This window comes from Lupinus angustifolius, chromosome LG12 (assembly GCF_001865875.1).
Source record: "Lupinus angustifolius cultivar Tanjil chromosome LG12, LupAngTanjil_v1.0, whole genome shotgun sequence".
In the NCBI taxonomy this organism is placed as follows: Eukaryota; Viridiplantae; Streptophyta; class Magnoliopsida; order Fabales; family Fabaceae; genus Lupinus; species Lupinus angustifolius.
Genome location: NC_032020.1, coordinates 15,468,228 through 15,493,554, shown reverse-complemented (window position 1 = coordinate 15,493,554; position 25,327 = coordinate 15,468,228). Strand labels below are relative to the sequence as shown.

General features: G+C 29.6%; 2 protein-coding genes across 2 annotated transcripts; both read left to right on the top strand.

The window, feature by feature from the left end:
• LOC109363087 (CASP-like protein 4A3) lies at positions 1,492-3,993 on the top strand. Its single transcript, XM_019609265.1, has 3 exons — positions 1,492-2,175; positions 3,078-3,213; positions 3,570-3,993. Exons 1-3 carry the CDS (start codon positions 1,598-1,600, stop codon positions 3,759-3,761), a joined length of 906 nt encoding a protein of 301 aa, XP_019464810.1. The 5' UTR covers positions 1,492-1,597; the 3' UTR covers positions 3,762-3,993.
• On the top strand, positions 15,086-21,060 carry LOC109362976 (serine/threonine-protein kinase HT1-like). The gene is made up of 4 exons (XM_019609096.1): positions 15,086-15,890; positions 17,328-17,783; positions 19,129-19,456; positions 21,037-21,060. The coding sequence occupies exons 1-3, from the start codon at positions 15,531-15,533 to the stop codon at positions 19,375-19,377; spliced, it is 1,065 nt and encodes a 354-aa protein (XP_019464641.1). The 5' UTR covers positions 15,086-15,530; the 3' UTR covers positions 19,378-19,456; positions 21,037-21,060.

Here is a 25,327-nt window from a genome sequence, read left to right as displayed (position 1 = left end):
AATTTTCTTCTCTATTCCCCTGTCAGAGAATCATGAACAAAACAAGTTATTGAGGGTAAACTGTGCAATCAAAAAGCAGTTATACTCATTTCCCCATTATAGTTAGTAAATGAGTTTTTATTATGTGTTGATGAACATGTTTAGAATATTGGGAAAAATAAGTTGTATATTTTGATATTGAATCTTGTAATTGTTTTAGTGTATAAACTTATACTTTATGAAATAGCACTTTGAGACTACTTTGATATAAAAATATAATCTATTTTTATAGTCTTTTCTTGTAACCAATTATTACTTTAATGAATAGTAGTTATACATATTTGACGGGTTAGTCCATGATTATCATTCTCCTTATCCCTCCTAAATTAAACAATGCGAGATTTGAAATTAGATATTCATGCTCCATGTCTCATAATTTTACGTATTAAGCTAGTTCTTAAGGCTAAGAGTAATGTATTTTTATTCAATAAAAATATTTCCTTATTATTGTTGGACTGACGGTATTGGTTGACTAAACTGTCTATGTTTCCTCTCTTTTTTTATAAACCAAACCAAATGGAGAAAAAAAATATTTTTTCCTCTTCTAAAATTACATATGACAAAGTAACATAGTATGAAAAAAGGAAAAAAGGAAAAAAGAATAGTATGAAAAAAGGTAAGAAAATAAGAAAATATGTCCTTCACTTACCTATGTTGATTGAAGAGAAAATTTGTCTTTTTTATGAAAGTGATGGGTACACTACATTGATATCCTTATATCCATGTAAAAAAGTCAATAATTATTTCTCTCAAAGGAAAATAATATATTATTCTATTAAATCTTTATATTAATCATCTTATTACAAAAAAGTGATATTTATAACTTGTAAACTAATTATTGAAAAATAAAGTATTACCTTATAACATATGTTAAATTCTTATAGGTAAAAGAATTAGTATGAAGATATAGCATTCCCTTATAGAAAATATAGTAACATATGTCCTTCTTTCGGTTACTGACTTACTCTACAACCAAATAAACCATTGAAATAATAAAATACATATTAATCATACTCAACAACACAAAAATATACAAGCTTTCTCATTTCTCTTTCTTCATAGTTTCTTTCTCACATATTTTATTTCCTCATTTTTTCTTTCTATTCTCCAACCAAACACAGGGTGAGGGCGCTAAGAAACCAGATCCAGTAAGTGCAATTATGACAATGATATTACTATATAGTAAAAATAAAAGAACAAAACCCTCAAACCCAAGTGGCATGATTCACATTGCATGTTTTCATTGGTTTAAGACATGATTTGAGATATCATCTTTTTAATACAAAGAAAATATGATTATTAATAATATTTATATTATTTTCTCTTCACTTTCTTTCTATTTTTATCATACCAAACAACTAAAAAAATCATCACATTTCCTACCCATTTTCTTCTCTAAAATTTTCCTTCCTCAACTTTCCTTTTCTTGATTATTCTTTCTCTAAATCAAACACAGTGTAAAACCCACCTAAACAAACACTCTTCCTTATTCCTCTCTCCTTGTTCTTCCCTTTTAAAATCCGCTTTTCTAACTGAAGTGGCAGTGTTCTTCAAAACCATGAAAAAATCGTCGCCGCCGAGAAACGGTGAGTCGTCGACTCAGTTAAACTCGCCTCACACCCCTCTCCAACTCGGATCTTCTCCTCGATCTGAAACCGGTGACCCCCACTCTCCTGCTCTTTCATTCCACTCGCCGGAAAACACACCGGTAAACCACGACACTGATAACTCCAGAGCCATCATTATCATAGAAAACGCCCCGCCACACTCTCCCCCTCCCTTACCATCGCCGCTACCTGTTTCCGACCACCAGATTCCACCGGAGAATGGCCCACCGGAGTTCGTCATGAACCGTGCGGTGAGGCAGGAGCCTCCACCGAACGTTACAAATTTTGACCGCCCCGCTGAAGATGGAAAACGAGGGATTGAAGACGGCGGCGATGGGCGGGGGAGAGGGAGCACGGCTGCGACGAATCGAGTGAGGTCGAAGAGTAAAGGGACGGGGATGACGAGGAAGGTGGCGTTAGGGTTTCGGTTGAGCGAGATGGTGCTGTGTCTGATTTCGTTTTCGGTGATGGCTGCTGATAAGACTCAAGGTTGGAGTGGTGATTCCTTTTATCGTTACAAAGAGTACAGGTTTCTATTTACCCGTCTTTTTAATTACTCTATTTCACTTCCAAATAGGCAAATATTGATTTTATATTATGCTTTTCAAGTTTCCTTGTTTGAATTTGTTGAATCTCAATTTTGTTTAATTATTGGAACAAATTTATGGAAAATGTTAAGTGATATGAAAACTTTTTCGTTTGGATCGTAGTGTGGTGCAACAAACCACTATAGTTTCAAATTTCAATCTTCAATTACAAAATAATTCACGTTGCTGTGGTCCAAATTGACAATGAAATGACAAAAAATATCTGCAATTGGAGCAGATACAACCATGACCAGAATAGTGATTGCAACCACAATTTAAGAAGCTTTCTATTTTGTGATTTTAGTTTTTGGCCTTTTCTCATCACAGTGCTATACCTTCCTTTGATTCGTGTAGAATCAAATAGCACAGCTTATTACATATGGAACTTGCTTATTTGGGTACATGTGTAGTTATTATTTGGGTCAGTGCATATTCAATTGTCATAACTCGTGTTGAAAGCTAAGTTGAGTTAATGGGATGCTCTGCATAGCTGTTGTTTTTTTCTTCTTACTACCAAGGGTGTCTCCTCACATTTTTTCGGGTAAGGAACTAATTCATTTCGGGGTTCGTGGTTGTCCCTCTCAACAAGTGTTACTTCTAGGAATCCAACTCTTTATTTTTTGGTTATACAGGAAATCTAGTGGGGTCTTACACTACTAGACCAACACCTTGTTGGTTTGCTTAGCTGTTGATGAATCTATATTTGAAAATTTGGTCCTTCTTAAACGTCATCAATGCTACTTGTTTTTGGATTATATGTTTTTCCTTGCAGTATCTATGTCCCCAAATTTCTCTCTATCTTGAGAATAGACTGTATTGATGGTAAAGCTGATTGGTATTGCAGGTATTGTTTATCAATGAATGTTATAGCATTTGCATACGCAGGGTTTCAAGCATGTGATTTGGTCTATCAATTAGTCACGGGAAAACACATAATCAATCACCACCTTCGCTATCACTTTGATTTCTTCATGGACCAGGCAAGTCAGAGCACAAAACTCAATATTAGTTTTGCCTTAGTTTATGTAAAGACTTTGGGTTTTTATTATGTCTTGAAGAACATTCATTGTAGAGTAATCTTATATTTACGGCCCATGGACAACTTTCCTAATATCTTCTTTGTATGTAACACAAAGTACAATTAGTTTGTGTTCTAAAATTCGAAGTGGCTAAAAAGTTGTCAGCAGATATTCACAAAACACTTCTCCTTTTATAATAGCCTCCATATCTGTATTCACTTGCTTGATTAAATCTCCACTAACTTGCATTAACTTTTATGCATGTTTTATTGTTGAAAACTTAGCATATTTGACATTTGTGATAAATTGATATACAGGTACTGGCATATCTTCTGATATCAGCGTCATCATCTGCAGCCACCCGGGTTGATGACTGGCAATCGAATTGGGGAAAAGACGAATTCACAGAGATGGCCACTGCTTCAATTGGATTGTCCTTCATTGCTTTTATTGCCTTTGCTTTTAGCTCACTCATCTCTGGCTACAACCTCTCTACTGTATACCCTTAGCAACATGGTGTTGCTAACCTTATATGACTTTGTTTATACCTATTCTCTTTTTCATTTTTCTTCTCCTGTGAAGGAATGCATTCAAGAAAATGTTGATGCCCATGAATTTTGTTGTTGTACAGACAGACATGTATACTTGCAGGATATATTGTTTACCTTACTATTGATAGGGTGTAGAAGGAGAATTTTGGTTTGGTTTAAAGTGAAAATTTTATTTTAACGTTAACAGCAAATATTGTTGCAATATTTTCCAATAATACCATCCACATGATACTCAATGGTCCTGATTACATGCTTCTAAAACAGACATAGCCATAGCATCATTCACCTCTAATTTAACTTCCAAGAGCAAACAATAATTAATACTAATGCCTTTGTTCCTCAATAAATCCATGAATCTATGAAACATGGATGTCCAAAAAATCACATCTCAGTCATGCATTTGTGAAGCAGAACAAGTAAATAAGCAAATGCTTAAAACTTTGAATACATTGTGAAACAATAATGATTAATTATTGGGTCTGTTTGCAGAGTTGAATCTTGAAATAAAAGAGATGAAAAACTTGAGAGGAGAAATGTATTAAAAAATTTATTTGTAGAAAATTAAGATATCTATGAATTCTCTTTTCAATATATGGGTATATCCTATATGTGCTATAGACTTCTGTCTTAGGTCTTGAAATTGGACTCTCCTCTCTATATCGCTATATGTATGGTGGACCATGTTAAATAGTTAATGGCCGAAAAAAGAGGACTAATATTGAACAAGCTCGTTCCAACTAATTGGGCTTTCCCTCAATTCTTCGTGTGAGTTCTGAACAAGACACTTGTTATCGTGCTGCCATATAATAAAATGAATGTTCAATAGTTTTGAATATTGTAAGAGCTATAATATTTTCATTTTTTAGTTAACTGGTTAGTCATCGCTCATCAATCGGGAGAAAAACAAGGCATGGAAAAAACAAATATTCATTAATATAGGAGAAAAAGTAAAAGCCAAAAAGAACATAATTATAAACTAGTATGGAAAAAACTATAAAAATGTTGATATAGCAAAATAAATGGTGCATCCAAATAGCCACTAAAGATTAAGAAGGAAGAAAGTAGGGAAAGGTTGATGTAGAATGATCATGTCTCAAACCCAACAACCACACGTTTTTGTAGCCAGTACATCTCTTGCCAAAACTTTGTGGGGTTTTTGCCCTCTCTAAGACAGGCCAGTCCACGTGACATAAACCGATAATAAGTGCTTGTAAATCAATGACAACTCAAACAAAAACAGAAACATGCAATAAATGCATTGCTATATTGAAATACAATAATTCTATATTGTTTTCCAATTTGCTCATTTTCGTACTCTTTCTTAATACTACTGAGGGTATTATCCTCTAAGGAACTAATTTCTTTTGTGTGTTCCTCATAATAAATGTCATTTCTAGAATCCAAACGCTAAATATTTTGATTATTCTAAACATCTAACATAGCCTTATATTATTAGACTAACTTATATTAATATATATTCGTTTACTGTTTGTAATGAGATAGAGCAAAATTGGAAATAAATTGAAGAAGGTTTGTAGTACACTTTTTGGTTGAGTTCCTCTAATATATATTTTAATTAGTATGTATTAATTACATCATTAAATATTATGAATGATTAAGATTATATACTCAACAAAAAATCAACATCATAATTTAGTCTACATTTATGTACATTAAAATTTAAAATGTAAGGCGCACCTTAGAGAAGCTTTTGTCCCATTTTCATTCACACTTTTTTGGATAAGATTTAATGTGACAAATGGCTCATTTGCGCCAATCTATTTACTATATAATAAAATAAACTTTCACCACCTCATCAATTGTTATATGGCATCTCCTCTTCACGCCATCTTCATTAATTGTCACATGTTATTTCCTCCTTCATTTTCCTCCTCCTAAATGGTTTCATGGTAATCATATGTACTTTCTCACACTATATTTGTCATTTCTTGACAATTATTGCATTTAATAAATAATTATTGCATTTTTATAACTACATCTTAAATTACATTTGAATTGTTATTGAGGTCTATGACTCTCTCTTTCTCTTCCAACATTTTTTTTCTCTCAACAATCTTCAGTTTCATTTCATTATGTCTCTTCATTATCGTCTTTTTTCTTTCTCTTTCAGTCATTCTCTTTATAGTGCATTTTTTTATTTTGTAGATCTGATCTTTAGTACATTTTCATTGATTTTTTTGTTTATTTTGTAGATTTGTTCTTATTTTATCATTATTTTTTTGTATAATTTCTTATTGATTTCCTTGTTTTATAGACGTGTTCTTACTAATTTCATTATTTTGTAAATATATTCTTCCGGCAGTTTTCTCTTTTACACTAAGTTTGGTTTATGAAAGAAAAGTTATGGAAAGAAAAGTTGAGGAAGGAAAAATAAAGAAGAGAAAATGAGTAGAAAATGTGATGATTTTTTAGTTGTTTGGTATGATAGAAAATGGAAGGAAAGTGGAGGAAAAAATATAATTATAATTAGAGAGAAAAATGTAAGAATTTTATATATTGTCGTTATGTTATTTACCATTTATGTTTCATTGACTTTTCGAAAAATAATAACAATACAAATTAATGTGATAATATATTGAATGTGCATAAATTTTTACATTGACAGTACATAGTTATTATACTCTTATAACTAATAATGAAAAGACATAGGACAAGAACATGAAGACATAAGTTCCACTATATTATTGTATTTGTTTGCTTTATTCACTTGAATCTTCCATCAAATACTGAAAAGAGAACATAAAGGTATGGATCATATCATCTTTTCTCGTAATATAAAAAAGAATTAAAGCAATAAAAATAGCTTAATTTTTTTTAATACATCTAAAAAGTTTAAATAGATGTAAGAAATAAATTAATTATTTTAATAAAGTTATAATTTTTATGGCAGATAATAAAGTTTTAATTTTCGTGGTAGATAATAAAGTTATAATTTGATTTACATTGTATTTGATTTAAGACGAAACATGTATGAAATGAAACTTGAAGAAAAGAAACATAGTAAAAAATAGTGATTTTTTAATTATATGATATGAAAGAAAGAAAAAATGTATATTAGTGAAATAAAAATTGTTTAAACAAAAAAATACAATTCTTATTAATATAAGTTAAGAGCCAATTTGATTTTTTCATTCATTTTCTCTCCATATATGAGAGGAAAAGTTTGTAGTGGGTCCTAAGCTATTTTTTCTTTCCTTCCTTTGTTTTCTTTCTAACCAAATGATGGAAAATAAATTTTTCTTCTCCTTTTCTCTCCTCATTTTTTTTCTCCTTCAATGGAACCAAACACAGTCTTAGCGTCTAATAAGCAAATATATCTTTCTCAAGGAATATCAAACCTTCAAAATCTATGGTATGTACCCAATCTCCATTATATTATACATTCACTTACAATATTACATTTATTTGTCTATTTATTTTTGTTGATAATATATTTATCTCCTCATCTTATCTCATTGTTATCATTTTCTCTCTTTATTAATAGTTTGGTTCTCCCCTGAAATATCTCTACAATTTCATTTTCTCTATCTGCATATCTTATCTTACTTATATATTTTTTATTCAAAGAGTCATTATTTTAATTTTTTGTTTTGCATGTTTCAGAAACACCTAGGGTGTGTCATCCTCTAAAATAAGGTAATGGTCATGGTTAGTTATTGGTACCTTCATCTTTTGCTTCATCATTAGTGATTTACTCACTTATGAGTTTTATATTTTATTTTCTCTATTCGATGATTTTTAATATATATGTTGTTTAGTTAACTCATTTTGGCTCAATATTTATGCTCTTTGAAATTTTACTTAAACCTCATTGCCTTATTTAATTGTTTGCTTAGCAATTTGTATTGTTTGGGTTATCAACGACACAATATAATATCTTTGTTCTTTGCTTCTCGATTTTTAGCATTTTCATATATGAAGAAGAATAATGTCTTCATTTTATTTGATTTATATATATTTTTAATTTATTTATGATTTCCAAATTTTAAGCAATCCTCATTATGGACATAAATTTGGAGAATTATAACTAATAAATTTTGATTGTGATAATCAATCGATTTGATTTATATTTTGATTAAATTATTTATGATTTCTAAATTTTAGGCAATGTTAATTATGTATATAAATTTGTAAAATTATAACTAATAAATTTGTGCAATAATAATTAGTTTCATTTACATGTTATTTTGTTTGAACATCATAAATAATATAACATATGATTTAAAACTCATGAAGAAATAGAATAGTTTGAATTTTTTTGTATAAGTTACAGAAATAGAATATAAATTTGTGAATCGGTTATAAAACGGAAAGAATCAATTACCAACATAAATCAAAATATATCAGAAAGAACATTTATTATAAATTATAATGTAATATAACATAAATCATTCGTCATAAATATGCATTAATTATAATTTAGTTTCTACTTTAAAATTATATAGTAAAGTTGTTATGAAATTTTGAAAAATAATTTAAATACATTAAATGGAATATGTTATAATTACACATTAAAATAGATCTTAAAACGTTATCAATTAATATTATTTAATTATTTTTAAAATATAAATAGTAGAAAACTAATATTATTACTAATAGAAAGAATAAACTATGATATTATAATTAATATGAAAATATATTGAAATTTTTCTTCACATAAAAATGAGTTTATTTCATAAAAATAACAATTTTTAATACTGATTAGAAGAAATGTAGATAGTTCCCTTACGTTTCTGAAATTAAGGAATTTGAGGCATTAATAACAAAATAAGAAATTTGGAGCAATAATAACAATGTTTGAGAGTCGTAAGATGATATGATGGTTAAGGTGAAAGAGTTTAAGGAATGAAGTTGTGAGTTCGAGCTTCACCCATAGCAAACTTAAAACAATAAAAAATGAGTTACAATGTGATTTGATCGTTAGGGGTGGAGTGAATGAGATTTAAGGTTCGATTATCACTCACAATAAATACTAACATACTAATTATTATTAATTGAAAGAATGTGTTATCATATTACAATTAATAAGGAAATATTTTGTTATTATGTCTGACATAAAAATGATAGACATTGAATTTATTTCTTACAAATAAAAAAATTTAATACTAATTATTTAAATAGATTTTAAAACATTCTCATTTAATTATTTTTAAAAACTTTAATATCATAAATCTAATCTTATTATTAATAGAGTGAACCATGATATTAGAATTAATAAAGAGATTTATTGATATTTAATTTATTTCATAAAAATAATTATTTTTAATATTAATTAGAAGAAAAGTTGATAATTCCTAAATGTTTCCTTTCCTATAATTAAGGAATTGGGGGCACTAATTATGAAGTGAAGATTCACTTACTCCAATAATAAGTTTTTTATACTTACTCCAAGAATAAGTTTTTTATACTTACTTCAAGAGTAAATTTTTTACACTTACTCTTTATCTCTGCCATCAATTATAGGAATAACGAATGATTTAGATCTATTCACTAATTCAAACCATTGGATTTCCCTGTAATTTGTGGCTAGGATGAGGAGTAAGTTTAAAAAACTTACGCTTGGAGTAAGTGGACTCATCCTCTTAATTATGATGATTTAGTTTCTATTTTAAAATTATGTATCAAAGTTGTTAGGAAAATTTGAAAACATATTTTAAATATAGTAAATGGAATATGTAGTAATTAGACATTTAAATAGATTTTAAAATGTTCTAAATTAATATCATTTATTCATTTTATGTGTCATCTATCATTCCCTACAGATCATTAAAATATTATTGTATAAAAATTGTATGGATGAAAACATATAATCAAGACAATGACACAATTTTAAAATATTATGATAAACTATTGTAATTGTACATAATCGCTAACACCAAAAATATAATAACATTAGTATGTATTAATTAAATTGTATTATTTACTTTTTCTTTACAATTCTGATAACTATGTCATTCCCTACCTAATGACATATACGTTTACTAATTTTGATAATCCAATAGATGTCATAGTTCAAAGTACTTATCCAGATCTACAAGATCGCTAAAAAATGACGAGTTTTTATAACCAAGGATAATACTTGCATCAACTATTGAAATTATTGAACACATAAATGATTTTTTTAATTTAATTCCAAATAATTTTTTTTTTATAATTCTATTAAGTTGAAGCAAATATTTCTAAACTTCATAATATTATGTGATAAAAATGAATATAATAGTTCTGGTTTTATTGATATGTATAATACTAATGAGGGTCAGAATTCAACTTATTAACTCATCAATTTTAAATGCATTTACAATTTTTGGTCTTCCTCATCATATAATCAAGTTTTTCCACAATATGATATTGTATATTTTTAATATTTGTGAGGTTGAACAATGAAGGACATTGAATTTTGAAAGATATATCAATTTCAAAATAAAAAAAATTGAAGTTGTTCCTTATCTTAAAGAAACACTATAGATATAATATATATTCTTAATCATGTGGTAAAAAAATTCCGTCTGTGCATTCGCACGGATAACTTGCTAGTTAGAATAGAGATTCTCTCTTGGATGTAGATGTTTATCTATTAATAACTATATAAGAAAAAACGATCTTCAACATTATTCTTTTTGGATACATGTCATGCTCTCATTTACTTTTTTTCTCACCAAAACATCTCCATACTTTTATGATGAGCTTACACACACTATCATTTCCATATACATCTTGCACCATTAATTTTTTTCCTCATGTATAACATCCACATGTCATCATTTGACCATTTGCTTTCTAACCCCAACTTTAATATTCTTTATTACTCACATATCCCATCCACATGCCATCATCTCACCATTTGCTTTCTAAACACACATTTCATTTGCTTTCTAACAACACCTTTCATTATCCCCAAATTACACCCAAATTTATTTTCAACATTTTAATTCTTTCTCAATACCAAATACATTTTTATTATCTTTAAACTCTTCCTTCTCCATCTCTTCATTTCACCTACCCTTGGTTCCATCAACTTTTCGTTTCTCTTTGTTTTTTCCCCATGAAATACATATATAAACATGAATATTTCCCGACATTTATCACCTTTGCAAAACCAATTTATCACCTCATTGCTATTATCGGCTATACAATTCTAAATTTTAAGAATATCAAGAGTTCCAACATACTTTTCAACTTTTTTAACCTTCAAAATAAAAGATTTATTACATAACCCAAAAATGTTAGACCCAATGAAATGAATTTGATAGAAGAAATCACAAGTGTAATTTAAATGTCAATAAACTAACAATAACAATATGTGCAGCTAATTCATCAATAACTCAATCAGACGAAGCACATTCGTTTCTATAATTTCTCACCTTACTAATTATTATTAATTCAAGTGTAGAAACATAACCGATTTCAAATCACTAATGATATATCATCATCCAACTAACTAACTATTCGACCAATTATTAATTTATTATCCAATATTATGATTTCATTGTTAGTAACAAAACCTTAATATAATCCCCTCACGTTCCCTTATTTAATTGTATAATTTAAATTGAAAAAAATGTATTGTTTCAACATCATTCAATATTTACATTAATCTATCTATTCTATTTAATATTTGTTATTACTCTAAGAATTAGAGTACTTTTTCAGCTCATCAAAGCTTTGTGATTTTCCCACTCAATTTTAGTCATCACATTTCATATTATTTTGATTATAAGTTTTCTCCATTAAATTTTTGTTTTTAATAAAAAAAAACTCATATAGTATCACAATTCGATTTTCTTATTCTCATTAAAAAATTCAAATTTGAAATTGAAAAAATCATTTTGTTTTTTATAACTTTTTAAATATTTATTTTAAAAAAACACATAATATCACATTTTGGTTTCCTTATTTTCATTAGAAAATTCAAATTTGAAATTATCATTTATTTTCGTTATGTGTTAGAAGATGTTAGATCATTATTCATTTGCACAGTTAACATATGTCTTCTTAACAATGTGAATATATTTTTAACCATACAAATGCACGAGTAATATATGTGTTCTTAACAATATAAATATAGAGGTAGCATGTGCGTTTTTAACCATACGAGCAACATTTTTGTGTTCTAAACTATGTGGCAAAAAATTACCATCTGGTGCGAATGCAACTTGCTAGTATGTGGTAAAAAAAATCAACCATTCCAACTTTAATTATTTTGGAAGAAAATCAAATATCAAACTTTTTTATCTTTATATTACAATATTGGATAGTCTAGTATAGGAGAATATCTTAATCCACCTATAGTATACTTTGAAATCTTTTGACAACTAAAATGGAAGGAGAAGGGTGAGTAACATCAACCGTAACACTTGTCAATATTCTAATGTTGCATTGATCTTGAAATTGTTTCGTTTTTTCATGAGGGATATAAGATGACTTCTTATCATGATGAATTGAAATTTTTGTTGTTAGTATTATCAAATGTATCTTCTCACTTTTTTGAATAAGAAATTAATTCTTTTTAAAATGTGTGATTGTCAATTTTAATAAGTGTTATTCCCAAGAATTGAACAATGACTTTTTAATCATCATAAAAATCTAGTAAGGTTTTGCACCACTGGATTAAATATTAGTTTGATTTCCAAATCAAAGAAATGCTTCACTAACTCACTTACCCCTAATGAAAAGATATAAATAATGTGTATAATATTTATGTATTTTAATATAAAGATTTATATACATTTAATATATTATCTATAATTTATTTGTTTGTATTGCTTTTATTTAAAAATCAATTACAATTAAATATGAATAAATAAATGATATAATGACAACGACAATAACAAACTTTTATATTATTGGTGTATATAATTTTCTCATTAATGATATGAGATAAATCAAATTCAAATAATGAGTTGCGAAGATAATCAAACCAGCACTTCTCAAATTTGTACCGTTATTATTTAGATAGTTGATTTGATGTGAGTGATATAGAAAGAGAATAAAATATTTTCTTAATTTCTTAAATTTATTAAGTGTTTGAATATGTTTTTTTTTCCATAACATATTTTAAAATAAAAACTTATGGAACATCAAATGAATTTAAGGGGATAGTTTATTTTAAAGTAATAAAAAAAAGTTGATTTGATATAGATATTTATATGAGATTGATTTCATGACATGGAGGAGAATCAGCAACAACGAGTAAACCGGTAAGGTTGCCGGTTCTGAAGGACGCATCAGTTATCAAGTTGTGACTGTGGCTTTCACAACTCACACACACATGCTCATGCCTATATCAACCACATGCTTCATATTTGTAGGTCACACTTCCCTCTGGAGTCGCGTTTCTTTTCTTTGAGTTCCTCAATAAGATTTTACATTCTCTTAATTGGTTATTCATTAAAATCTTATATCTTTCCTTTTTAGAGGTCAACTTATTCATCAATAGTTCTATATACTCGTATTGTAAGAAATATTATCAATAGATCATTCATGTGTCATATGAGTACTTGATGATGTATTGAGTACAAAAATATTTAGGTCATTTTTGTAATGATAATTTCTATCTCATCAATCAAATATAAGATGACTTACACGTTATAGATATAGTATTATTCCTTATTTTGCATTTAATAACTCATCGAAAAAAGTAGTAGTAGCTCTGTAGCTGTAGCAAAATAGAAGGAAAGTGGAGAGACCGTATACGGAAAAGGACTATAACCATATAACTAATGACACGACGAATATGTGGCCCACAATAACTCTAACCACGTGCCTGTTTCGACTACTAGTTTGGTTATATATAGTTCTTGAACCAAACAAATTTCCAAGTTTAGTGATCAGTAAACTTACCAAAATGTCCCTATGTTGTGGCAACCAATTATTAGTGTCTTGTGTGGCAGTGTCGGAAGAGAAATAATGGTATTTGCCTATGCCAGATCTGGAAGCAACGTTGGGTTGGGTTGGGTGTCTCTGTCTACTCTCATGGGTACACCGTATACGGTACATGCATTATCGTGTCATTGAAGCTTGATCAGGGTCAACAACAAGTAAACATAGCTTAGACAAGTTTACTGGTTCAGAGTTTTTCTCTCCATACAAATACTAATAATACATGGATTGGGGCCTTAGCCAACATTGTTAAATATCCACTCTTCGACCCTTCACAAGTTTCTGGTCCACCTTACTTATGGCTAAATAAACCCATCATATAAACTGATGTACTTCTTAAATTTCTGGAAGTGATACTTGTTGAGAGGGTAACCATACATCGCGAAAGAGCAAATTGCTTATTCACTCATAAGTTAGCTCATGGGACAACCAAATACACTAATTCTTACTATATATGTGTACGATGATGACTTTAGTGAGAGAGTTTATACTCATTTCGTAAATCTCTGTCTCAAAAGAATTGATTTCCAACCGTTAACTAATAAAGAAACAGACAAGAAAAATCTTACTAGTATCTCAAAACTGACAAATTAATGAGAAAATTGCACATTTCACCATGAGTTATAATTGAATTACACTCAACAATTTGCTTTTAAAGTTACACTTGCAGCCTTATAGAAGGTGAAAGTTGTATTTCTAACGTGCTATGATTTGTTAGCATTATTAAAAAATACTGGTAAAATATTCTTTTCTTTACTCTTTTTAAGACATTTTTATTACTGGATAAATTTTACATGGGACTCACACTAAAACAATATGAGCAACACACTTTTTTAATGTTGGAGAAAGTATTGAAAGTGTATTTTTAAGTTTATATTATTTTCGAAGGGTACTAATAAACTAGTACATGGGAATCAGAAATGTTGTTGCAAAATGCAATCCCCACACCAAGCCACAGAGAGCACATGCAGGGTTGAGGCAGCAAACAAAATAAATGGAACAGAAAAAGGAGGGTTGTAATGATAAATTGAAGGAAAGGGAAAGAAAAGATGTGGGGACTGCCAGTGAAAATAAAAAAAGTAAGATAGGTGTCATTATCAAGTATGTTTCCTCAGAATTATAGGTTGCCACGTCAAGGAATGTACATACATATATTATACATATTGTTTTTTACTGTACTCTAATAATGTCTAATCTAATTTCTTATTGGTTTAGAGTGTGGGGGCAATAAAATCTGATTTCCTAAATTATAACTTAAATTATGTTCTATAATAATAAAAAATATATGTCAATTAAAAAATTTAAATATTTATAATTTTATTTTTATTGATATATGATATATTTTGGGACATGGTTTAGGACAATCCTTTTTTCTCAGTTTCACTGCTCGTAAGAAACATCATTAACTTTACTACTTCTCATTCTTCTATATCAATTATCAAATCCAACCAAAATTAGCAATTCCAATTCTTCTTTAAAATTTCTTTACCTCTTCTAAAATCTTCATGCCTCCTATGTTGTTTTCTTTTGTTTTGAGTATCTTAATTTTTTAGTAACATCTAGTAACATAAAGGCCCCAGTTTCAGTTTTTTTCTTCTTCTCTCTCTTTCTCTTGGTTCACTTTTAAGTGAACGAGATGCAAAACACCATTGTGAAAAATATTCAAAATTTAGTTAGCTCAAAAACTATCATAGTCTATGAAAAACAAGGTTTTTCCAAGTGGGTATTCAGCAAGTGCTGCACTTGTTTAAAACTCTAGTCTATTTTGTGTGATGTTTATTCTGTCCAATGATCTTTATATTGTGGGGTTGAAAATTTGATAGCAGCATGAAAAATCTTTACTTGTTCAAAGAAATTTCAAACCATGTGAAATCAGGGAGAAGGCTTTCATTGGGTGAATACAAGAGAGCAATATCTTGGTCCAAGTATTTGGTCTCTTCAGGAGCTGCCATAAAGGGAGAAGAAGAAGAGGAATGGAGTGCTGATATGTCTAAGTTGTTTATTGGTTCTAAATTTGCTTCTGGAAGACATAGCAGAATCTATAGAGGCATTTATAAGCATATGGATGTGGCAATTAAGGTTGTGAGTCAACCTGAAGAGGATGAGGATTTGGCAGTGTTGCTTGAGCAACATTTTACTTCTGAGGTTGCTTTGCTCTTTCGATTGCGCCATCCGAATATCATTACTGTAAGGCCTTGTTTCTTCAACCTTTATCACTATCTTTTGCATGGAATATACTAAATTTGATGTTACTTAGGACTAATTTCCATTTAGTGTATATTCATTTCAAGCACCAACCTTAAATGTTTAGGAGAAGTTATTGGTTTGACTTAATTATACTTGTATAGTTTGTGTTGTTTCAAAAGGAAAATGGATTCTCTCACTTACTGGAGGGTCCAGTACCACATAAGATTGTGACACGTGGACTTTAAAAAAAATTGATGGTTCAGATTTTAGAATATTTTTAGGCGAAAACTATTACAAATGATGAAATAAATTTGGACCTCACATTTCAGTACTGGACGCTGTACAGGAGAGGATCCTAGCCCTTTCAAAAGCTATACTCACTTTTTTCCTTATGAGAGGTGAGAGGTCAATGTGATTTCCATCACCACTTTTTTGTGAAGTAAGTGTAATGATAACTTTACTTTTATGGAGGTTGGTATAATTAAGAAAACAAGAGGATACCAAATTTAATTAAGCTAAACCTCAAGAAAAGTAAGTGAAATTTTACCTGTTTTTACTTCAGTTAGAAGGATAGCATTCTTCACTGTTAGTTCCTTTAACTACTGTATGGTTCAATGGTATTGAGGCCATCTTTCTATCACTTTCTATCCCATTGTTGTCACGATTATCTTACTATACAATAATTTGGTACTATGAAATTTCTTGAATGAAGAATTAAAAAGAAGGAATCAATTATTAGCAGAAAGGAATTATGGAGTAGAGATGGATTTAGTATATTTGCTGCTGTTATTCTGGAATATAGTATTAAGATGGAAAAGGGATGCAAGAAACATGTGCTGATAAAGTTAACATTGCTAAAGCTTTCTTACCGAATTCTAATCATAATGTGTACTTGTCCATTCCAATTGTGTGAAGCAGGACAAAAGAGCCTGATTCATCTTTGTTTACGCTATCTCCTTATGTGTAGTCATGAAATGTGATTTAGCACTTCATTTGTTTGTACTATCCAATCATTTATTTAGGTGTTTTGTGGATGTTGTTCCTAATCAAGTAAGGCCTGAGCCAGAGATGTTTTAGTAGGTGAATTCTTTCTCTTTAAAGTTGATAACATGGTTACCTAGTATATGGTACGGTACGAGTATGTGACTTACTTAGGTACGTGGTTCATCACTTTTTACATTAATTTTATGAGACATTTTCTATTAAGAACACGACACATGGTATGGTGAATTCAGTATGCGATACATAAGTTAAATGAGAGAATTATGTAACTATCGTTGATAATGTGACATTTTAGCCTATTACATGAGTTATAGCTAAAGTACTTGATGCTGCTAAGTTAAAGAGGAGAATGTAATATGTGTAAACTTTTCAAATGCTAAATAATAGAAAAAACGAACATTTTCCGGTGGCTATTGACTTGTGCTGGTTCTGCAGTTTGTTGGAGCTTGCAAGAAACCTCCTGTGTTTTGTATAATTACAGAATATATGGCTGGGGGCTCATTGAGAAATTACCTGCATCATCAAGGGCCACATTCACTTCCTCTCCAACTTGTTTTGAAATTAGCCCTTGACATTGCACGAGGGATGCAATATCTTCATTCTCAGGGTGTACTCCATAGGGATCTCAAATCAGAAAATCTGCTGTTAGATGAAGATATGTGTGTCAAAGTGGCAGATTTTGGGATCTCTTGCTTGGAATCTCAGACTGGCAGCTCAAAAGGATTCACCGGAACTTATCGTTGGATGGCACCTGAAATGATCAAAGAAAAGCGCCATACCAAAAAAGTAGATGTCTATAGTTTCGCCATAGTTCTATGGGAACTTTTAACTGGACTGACACCATTTCACAACATGACACCCGAGCAGGCAGCATTTGCAGTGTCTCACAAGGTATTGAAACAAAATTTACTTTATTAATCATGTGCAATGTATTTTTGTTGTGAATGAAATTGAAGTGTGGCAATTGCATGAATATGTAACATGATCAATCTACTCTTTTTTACCTCAAAAAATTATGCCAGCTACTATAACAATATACTTAGATTGGTTTGCACAAAGCTCGAGCCATTGCTGTTTTCAATGTATATGTTTAGCCTGATATGTATTAGAATTTCTAATTGTGAGTTATATCATATATGGATAAAAGAATTCCATGTTATAATAGTTTAAGTAAATTGAAGTGCATATAAGTTAGTAGGACTTATAGACCTGACCCTTAAAGTTTTTAGTCAAGATATGATACGAAGTCCACGTATGTGGTCGCTTAGCCCATTTCTTAGATTTCCGGTTGCTTTGGACTCCTCTATTCCTAACAACTATGTATCAAATCTTTTTTATATACGTTGTGGCATTGCTCGATGGATCAAGGTAATTGAATTGCAAACCAAAGTTCAGAACTTTACATATTTACATGTTCAGTTTTATTGCCTGCTGTAATTTGAATAGGTTCCATTGATGACTAATGTGGCCCCTATCCATCTCAAACGTGTGGATGTGGTAGGCAACTATGATTCACTCATTGTCTATCATAGTGTGGTCTTTATAGAGACAGCATGTGCATATGTTTATGATATACCCTTGCTTATCAAAGCAAGACACCTCATCAACAATGTTATACATTACACCTGGGGTATGCATTTCAATTTTTGCCTCTATGATAATCGTTTTTTTCCTGTGGCAGGGTACCTAAAGTGAGATATCAATCATTTCGTTTGCTATTAGTTATTAAGAGTTGCTTTAACAAATGGCATAAAGATATTAATTAATGAATATAAAATACGAAATTTAATATTGAAAAAGTAAGTTCAACATTCTTGATATGTTAAAACATCAAATTTCAAAATAAAATTTTCTTTGTCCCCGTCTTTAAACAATGTCTTTTAATTTAAATTCCCCATTTTTTAATGTTGATTATGACATTTTGATGAATATTTGAGTATTTGACAATTCATGGAAATTCTTAACCTTCTACAACAACATCCAGGATTTGATATACATGCTACCCATATTCATCAAAATCAATGATATCCTAGGGATATACTTTTGATTGTTGTATAAAACTCATACTATCGGTGTATATACTTTTTTAACGTTGCTATTTTCTTATATGACTTGGATGGTTCTGAATTCTGACATCAACCTCATTGATTCTATTAAAAATTATAGTGACCCACTTCAATGTCTACTATTGTTTTATGTTCACCTATAGTAATTCAATTTGGTGAATTTTGTGCAGAATGCAAGGCCTCCTTTACCATGTGACTGTCCATATGCACTTACTCGTCTCATAAGCAGATGTTGGTCAAGTAATCCACATAAACGGCCACATTTTGATGAAATAATATACATCTTGGAGAATTACACTGAATCACTTGAACAGGATCCTGAATTTTTCTCCACTTACAAACCAAGCCCTAGTAACATAATTGTGAGATGCTTACCAAAATGTAATGCTGGCCATAAATCTGCTTCTTACAAAGTTTAGAACCCTCTTTCTAATCATGTGACATGAAGAATTGTATTATGCCTAATTTCTTGAACTGAAAATATATTCAATAATTAATATATGGCCGTGCTAATATGCGAACTTATATCTTAGTTCGCTTCCATGTAAAGTATTTATTAATGTTAGATTAAAAAAATTAATAACCGGATACCGGATGAGAATTTCTAGAAGGTATAGTGTCATTGTACGACTTCTGTACATTACTAATTTTGCATACAGAAGTCATGGAACACTATAACGACATCTAAGCCAAAATTCGATTAACACTTTTACGACTTTTAAGTAAAAAAATTCAATGTACAGAAGTCGTGTTGTCATATTACGATTTCTGAGCAAGTTTAATAAATAAAATGTGCTATAAGTCATTTGGTAAACAACAAATGTTTCTTTTACGACTTCTGAGTGATTTTTTTTTCAATGTACATAAGTCGTGTCGCCATATTACAACTTCTAGGTAAGTTAATTAAACAAAATATCTCACAGATCATTTGGCGAATAGCAAAGTGTTTAAGTGTCTGGTTGTGGGTCACGACTCCAACCCACAACCACACACTTAAACACTTTACTATTTGCCAAATCATATGTGAGATATTATGTTTAATTAACTTACCTAGAAGTTATAATATGGCGACACGACTTCTGTACATTGAAAAATAATCACTCAGAAGTCGTAAAAGAAGCAAACAACTTCTTGGCATGAACTTTTTATAATATAGAAGTCGTGGATATCTTTCACGACTTCCATGCATGAGATTTTTACCTAGTTACCAGTTAAAAATTAATGGCTAAGATTTCTAGACATATGATTATTGCGAATTTGTGACTCAATATGCCTCATGATTTTATTATATCTTGTGTTATCTTGTCCATAAGCCATTGGCTTACTTATATACCAGAAGGTTCAACTCCTATGGTTGCTTGTAAAGGAAGCAACCTAACTAAAAGTGGTGAAAACCTCAACTAACAAACTCTCCTAACTAACTTACAATAAAGACCCTTTTAGAATATACAAAGTGTGCTCATATAAAACACATGTGCCAATTAATATCCCATATGTGTAAATTTTGACCGAGGATGTTTCATGGCCTGAGAGGGAATTTGGTGCGCCAAGGTTGGCCAGGGTCACGAGCCTGACCATGTGATGTTGATGCGGCCAGCTATGCCTCTAATGCGCCAAGCTTGGTACTTGGTGCATCAGGGTAACGAGCTTGACAGCATGATGTTCATGCGCCCAACTATGCCTCTGATGCGACAAGCTTGACATTTGGTGTGTCGGGGTCACAAGTCTGACCGTATAATGTTGGTGTGTCTGATGCACCTGATCAAGTTGATTTGGTGTGCCCTCCTCATTCAGGCCTGATGCTTGGTGTGGCTTGAGCTATTCTGACTGTGTTGTCTCGATCAGGGTCTTGAACCTGATGCGTCGTGCTGCATAGTATTCTGACCGTGATGGTTGGGCCAATGACTCATGTTGGATCATGAGGTAAAACTTGGGTGTTTTTGCTGAGACCATGTGATGCATTGTCATGTTGCTTGGTTGGCAAGTCACCATGCTCATCATGCTCCAATAATGATCCAATTACTGGTAATTAGTTCACATTCATGTGAAATAGTTCGGCATATTAGTTTCGCCTTAATATATACAATCCTCTTCCCTTTTAATGTATAATAAATAGAAGAAATTTGTTGTGAGCCAATTTGTCAATTATTGTTGACTGTGGAGTATGGACAGAATGTATTTTATGTGCATCTCACAAATTAGTCCTTGAAGCAGAAAATGATGACATTGGTAAGATGATTGAAAAAGCAATTTGATGACCCAGATAGATGAATTTTTATAAAATATAAAGTAAGTACTTTACTACTTACATTTCGTTATCAATGTTAATGTTTTTCGCTTACATCCAAAATTATGTGTACTTCTGTATTTGTAAGTTTTGTTTTTCAATGATTTCTCAAACATTAAATCTACATTTACGATTTTCTGCGTCACATTTATCAATTTTCGAGCAATAGTATTAGTATATTCTCTCATGTTATAGTCATTTTTCTTATGTATAATTACACGTATCATATTTGAAAAATAATCATATTCAACGTGAATATATAATTGAATTGAGATAAAGCTCCAATGGGGCTGTTATAAGACAATTAGATAAAATATATTCATTTCTCTATTACAACAAAAACATTATCCTATTCTGTAGAAAAAGAAGTATTACTTACATATTTACTAACGATTATGTTACTTCTTTATCACTTATGTAAGTTCTGGAATGCATTGTGGCTGTGAGGGAGGAAAAGCTGGGGACAACAAATGCTGATGTTGTTAATGAGATGAAAAGGTTGGATGAGTTGTGGAAGGGAAATGGTAGAGTTAGGAACAGAAAAAGTAAGGTGAATTGAGAAGCTAGGTGAGCTGGGTTCAGAATATCGTGAGATAGTTCCATCCATATCAGATATGGGTGTTAGAGTATTAAGAGGACTTTCCCAAGTACTATAAACAAATTTAGTTTATGGGTGTAATATGAAATGAGTTTAATGATTGTACAACTTAATCTTACAATTTAGTTAATAAGTTTAATGATTCTACAACTTACTTTTTGAATTAACAGAACTTGTATTAAGTTGAACCATCATCATTAAAAACAAGGTTCCCCTCTTTTAATAAGAAACTAAGTTCCTAATTTATTCAACAATTTATGATAAATGATTATTAAAACTTGCTATTATTAGTATAGGATTTTATTGATGATCATAGTATAGGGTAGTATAAAACAAACATTTTTTTGACCCTACCCTCTCCGATCACGTTGCTGATATTCGAGCTAAAATTGATTATTATTCCTATCCAGTTCGAACTATTTATGAGATATTAGGGATCAAAGTTTGGATATCTGTAAATTAATTTTATTTATCTTTAAGATTTCATGTTTTGATAAAATATAAAAAATTCTAATTATCACTTTGATTTTATATGATAACCACCTTCTTCTGAACTTATTAGTATTTTGCAATGTTTAATCCCATAATAATTTGATTTAAGGGGAACATTAATGTTTTATTCTAAAATTTGATGTTTTAATATATTGCTGAAATTTATTTTTCAATGTCAATATCTTATCATCTAACATGCTAAATTAAGCTAAAATATCAAATCTTTGATTTAAGAAAAACAACGGTTCACCTTAAAATGGATTAATTCTTTATCATTTGAGAGATACCTTAGTTTTACAAAAAAAATAACTCCTAAAATAACCTTTAATTTAATATGCAATTTTGTAACAAATATATATATGTTTTCTAAAAAATATATTATTTCATATGTCAATATTTATGATTGGTTATAATATATATAGTTAAGTTAAACCTATAAAAATTAAGTTTGTTCTAACCAATAAAAAATAATAATACATAAAATAACATTATTTATAAGATAAATGGTATGATACCTATGTAACAATGGTGACTATGGTGGTCACGGAATAAGATGAACATTCACTTCATTGTTCAATCGGTTACTTCCAATGTACTGTAATGTGCCCAATTGAATGCTACTATATAAAAGAGATTCAGAGCTTTTTCCCGTATCGGGATTAAAAAGTGCAAATTCCAAAGCAAGGATTAAGACGGGGAATTCAATTGGCTCTTCAGTCTAAATACACCACTTCTTTAGTTTTTGAAAATAAACTTATTTTTTTTTTGTCTCATCAAAAGTATTTTCCCAGGGAATATAATCACATTCCCGTACGGAATTACTCAACCAATAGTCATACATGAAAAAATGTATTGCACAACACTAGCGATAGTGAGAGTCTTCCGTTCTTGCTGAGATGAAAGAAAGATCATAGGGTCCAGTCCACTTGTTACATTATCAAATGTGAGGATTATTAATACACGATCCTATAAATCTTACATCTACAAACAAATCATTTGAGCACCATTATACACACAAAATTAGAGAATATTAACAAAACTACATCACACCAGTTATCTATCTTTTCGTGTATTGATATTCACATCGGTGTTTAGCTTTTTAAGTAAATTACACTGACACTTCATGAGTTTTAGCGAAATTATATAAATCACCCCTCACTTTTCTACACCTATACAAACTCCCCTAATTTTTATACTTTCATTACACTGACCACCATTGCATGAAAAATAACTGTGATTTTGAACAAAAAAATGTTATAAATGTAATTAAGTTAAACAAAACATGGTATATTATGGATACAAGTCCAAATAATATATGAGTCGATACCTCTTTATTATTTTTGGTTCGTTACGATATAGTATAAGAGCGATTTAAACAATATCTCTTTAGAATTGTTGATGCATTTTGTAACAAAAAATAATAAAGATACATTAATTTGTATATTATTTGGATGTTTCCTTATAATATATCATGTTTTGTTTAACTTAATTGCATTTATCACAAATTTTCTGTTTAAAAGATGACACTTATTTCTCATGCAATGATGGTCAGTGTAATGAAAGTATAAAAATTAGGGAGGCTTATGTAAGTGTAAAAAGTAAGGGATGATTTGTATAATTTCACTAAAACTTAGAGATGTCAGTGTAATTAACTCTAATGTTTTTTTTATGAGCAACCAATATGACTTGACATAAACATTTTCATTAGAAACTACAAAAATTCTTCAAAAAAGCTTTCACATATATAATTCAGATTATGTTATTTATATATTATCAATCTAAAAATTTATATATAATCAATATATTATCAATCATTTATTTTTATTATTTATATTGAAGAATCAAACTTACATATGAATACTAAATAATGTAATAACATTGTAAAAATTCTTAAACCATGGGGCATACTTTAATTTAGTTTATGGATAAATAATAGAGGTGAATAAATAATGAAATAGTAAATATGTATTTTTAACAATGAAATATGTTTTATGTTTCATCAAGTGATATAAGATCTTGTTAGATTTTCAAGATGACCAAAAGTTTAAGAGTTTAATCATTGAGAGCGACACTTGTTGAAAAGGACAACCACAATCCCTAAAGATATTAGTTTCTTATATCCGTGAGGAAATACTCTTAAAAGTACAAAAAAATATTCAATAAATGGTTTTGTTTATGAAAAACCATTATAGAAAATAATTAATATTTTCTTATTGAGTTTCACCATAATGGTAGGGGGGAAATTCCTTCCATTAATAAAAAGTAATGGCAAATTTAAATAATGATTTTGGCCAATAAATAATGAGCGACCATAATTAAATTAGTTGTAATAAATAATGACATAAAACATAATTTTATATATTTTAATTACAAAAAATATAGTGATGGTTATGAGAAGTCGAGTAACTATTGTTTTACTATAAATCACAGAGTGTCATTTAAAAGTATAATAAAATCATAAATTATTTCCAAATTTAAGATTAAATTTTATTACAAACTATTTTTTATTCCTAATTACTCATTAAATTATTTATACAATACATGTTAGCATGGTTAAGAAAATCGCTATTAAAATACCAATTTATTAAAAAGAAAGAGAATAAATAAATTTAAGAATAAAATAGTTAATACATTAATATTGTTATATATATATATATATCAATTGAAATAAAATAATAACAATAATATAATTTTCTATGCAATGCAAAATGTATTTGTTTGAACTTATTATTATTATTATTATTACTAGTGTGTACATGCACTTTGTGTCTGCCGGCAAATATTGTGTGATACTACATATTCAATTTTTATATATTATATTTTTTGTTTATGATAATGTTTAATTTAAGGTGAGAGATGTGGTTAATTAATGTATTGGTGGTAGTTTCTTAGGATTATATAGTTTTTTTGTAAAAATTAAATAATATTAAGGGTAGTATAGGAAATAAAAATTAAATTAGGAGGGAAGTTATTTCAAGTTTTGGGCTTTATA

Coding starts and splice junctions, on each gene's coding strand:
- LOC109363087 (XM_019609265.1), top strand. CDS start 1,598: ATGAAAAAATCGTCGCCGCCGAGAAACGGTGAGTCGTCGACTCAGTTA. Junction 2,176..3,077: donor TATCGTTACAAAGAGTACAG/GTTTCTATTTAC, acceptor TTGGTATTGCAG/GTATTGTTTATCAATGAATG. Junction 3,214..3,569: donor TTGATTTCTTCATGGACCAG/GCAAGTCAGAGC, acceptor ATTGATATACAG/GTACTGGCATATCTTCTGAT.
- LOC109362976 (XM_019609096.1), top strand. CDS start 15,531: ATGAAAAATCTTTACTTGTTCAAAGAAATTTCAAACCATGTGAAATCA. Junction 15,891..17,327: donor GCCATCCGAATATCATTACT/GTAAGGCCTTGT, acceptor CTGGTTCTGCAG/TTTGTTGGAGCTTGCAAGAA. Junction 17,784..19,128: donor CATTTGCAGTGTCTCACAAG/GTATTGAAACAA, acceptor AATTTTGTGCAG/AATGCAAGGCCTCCTTTACC.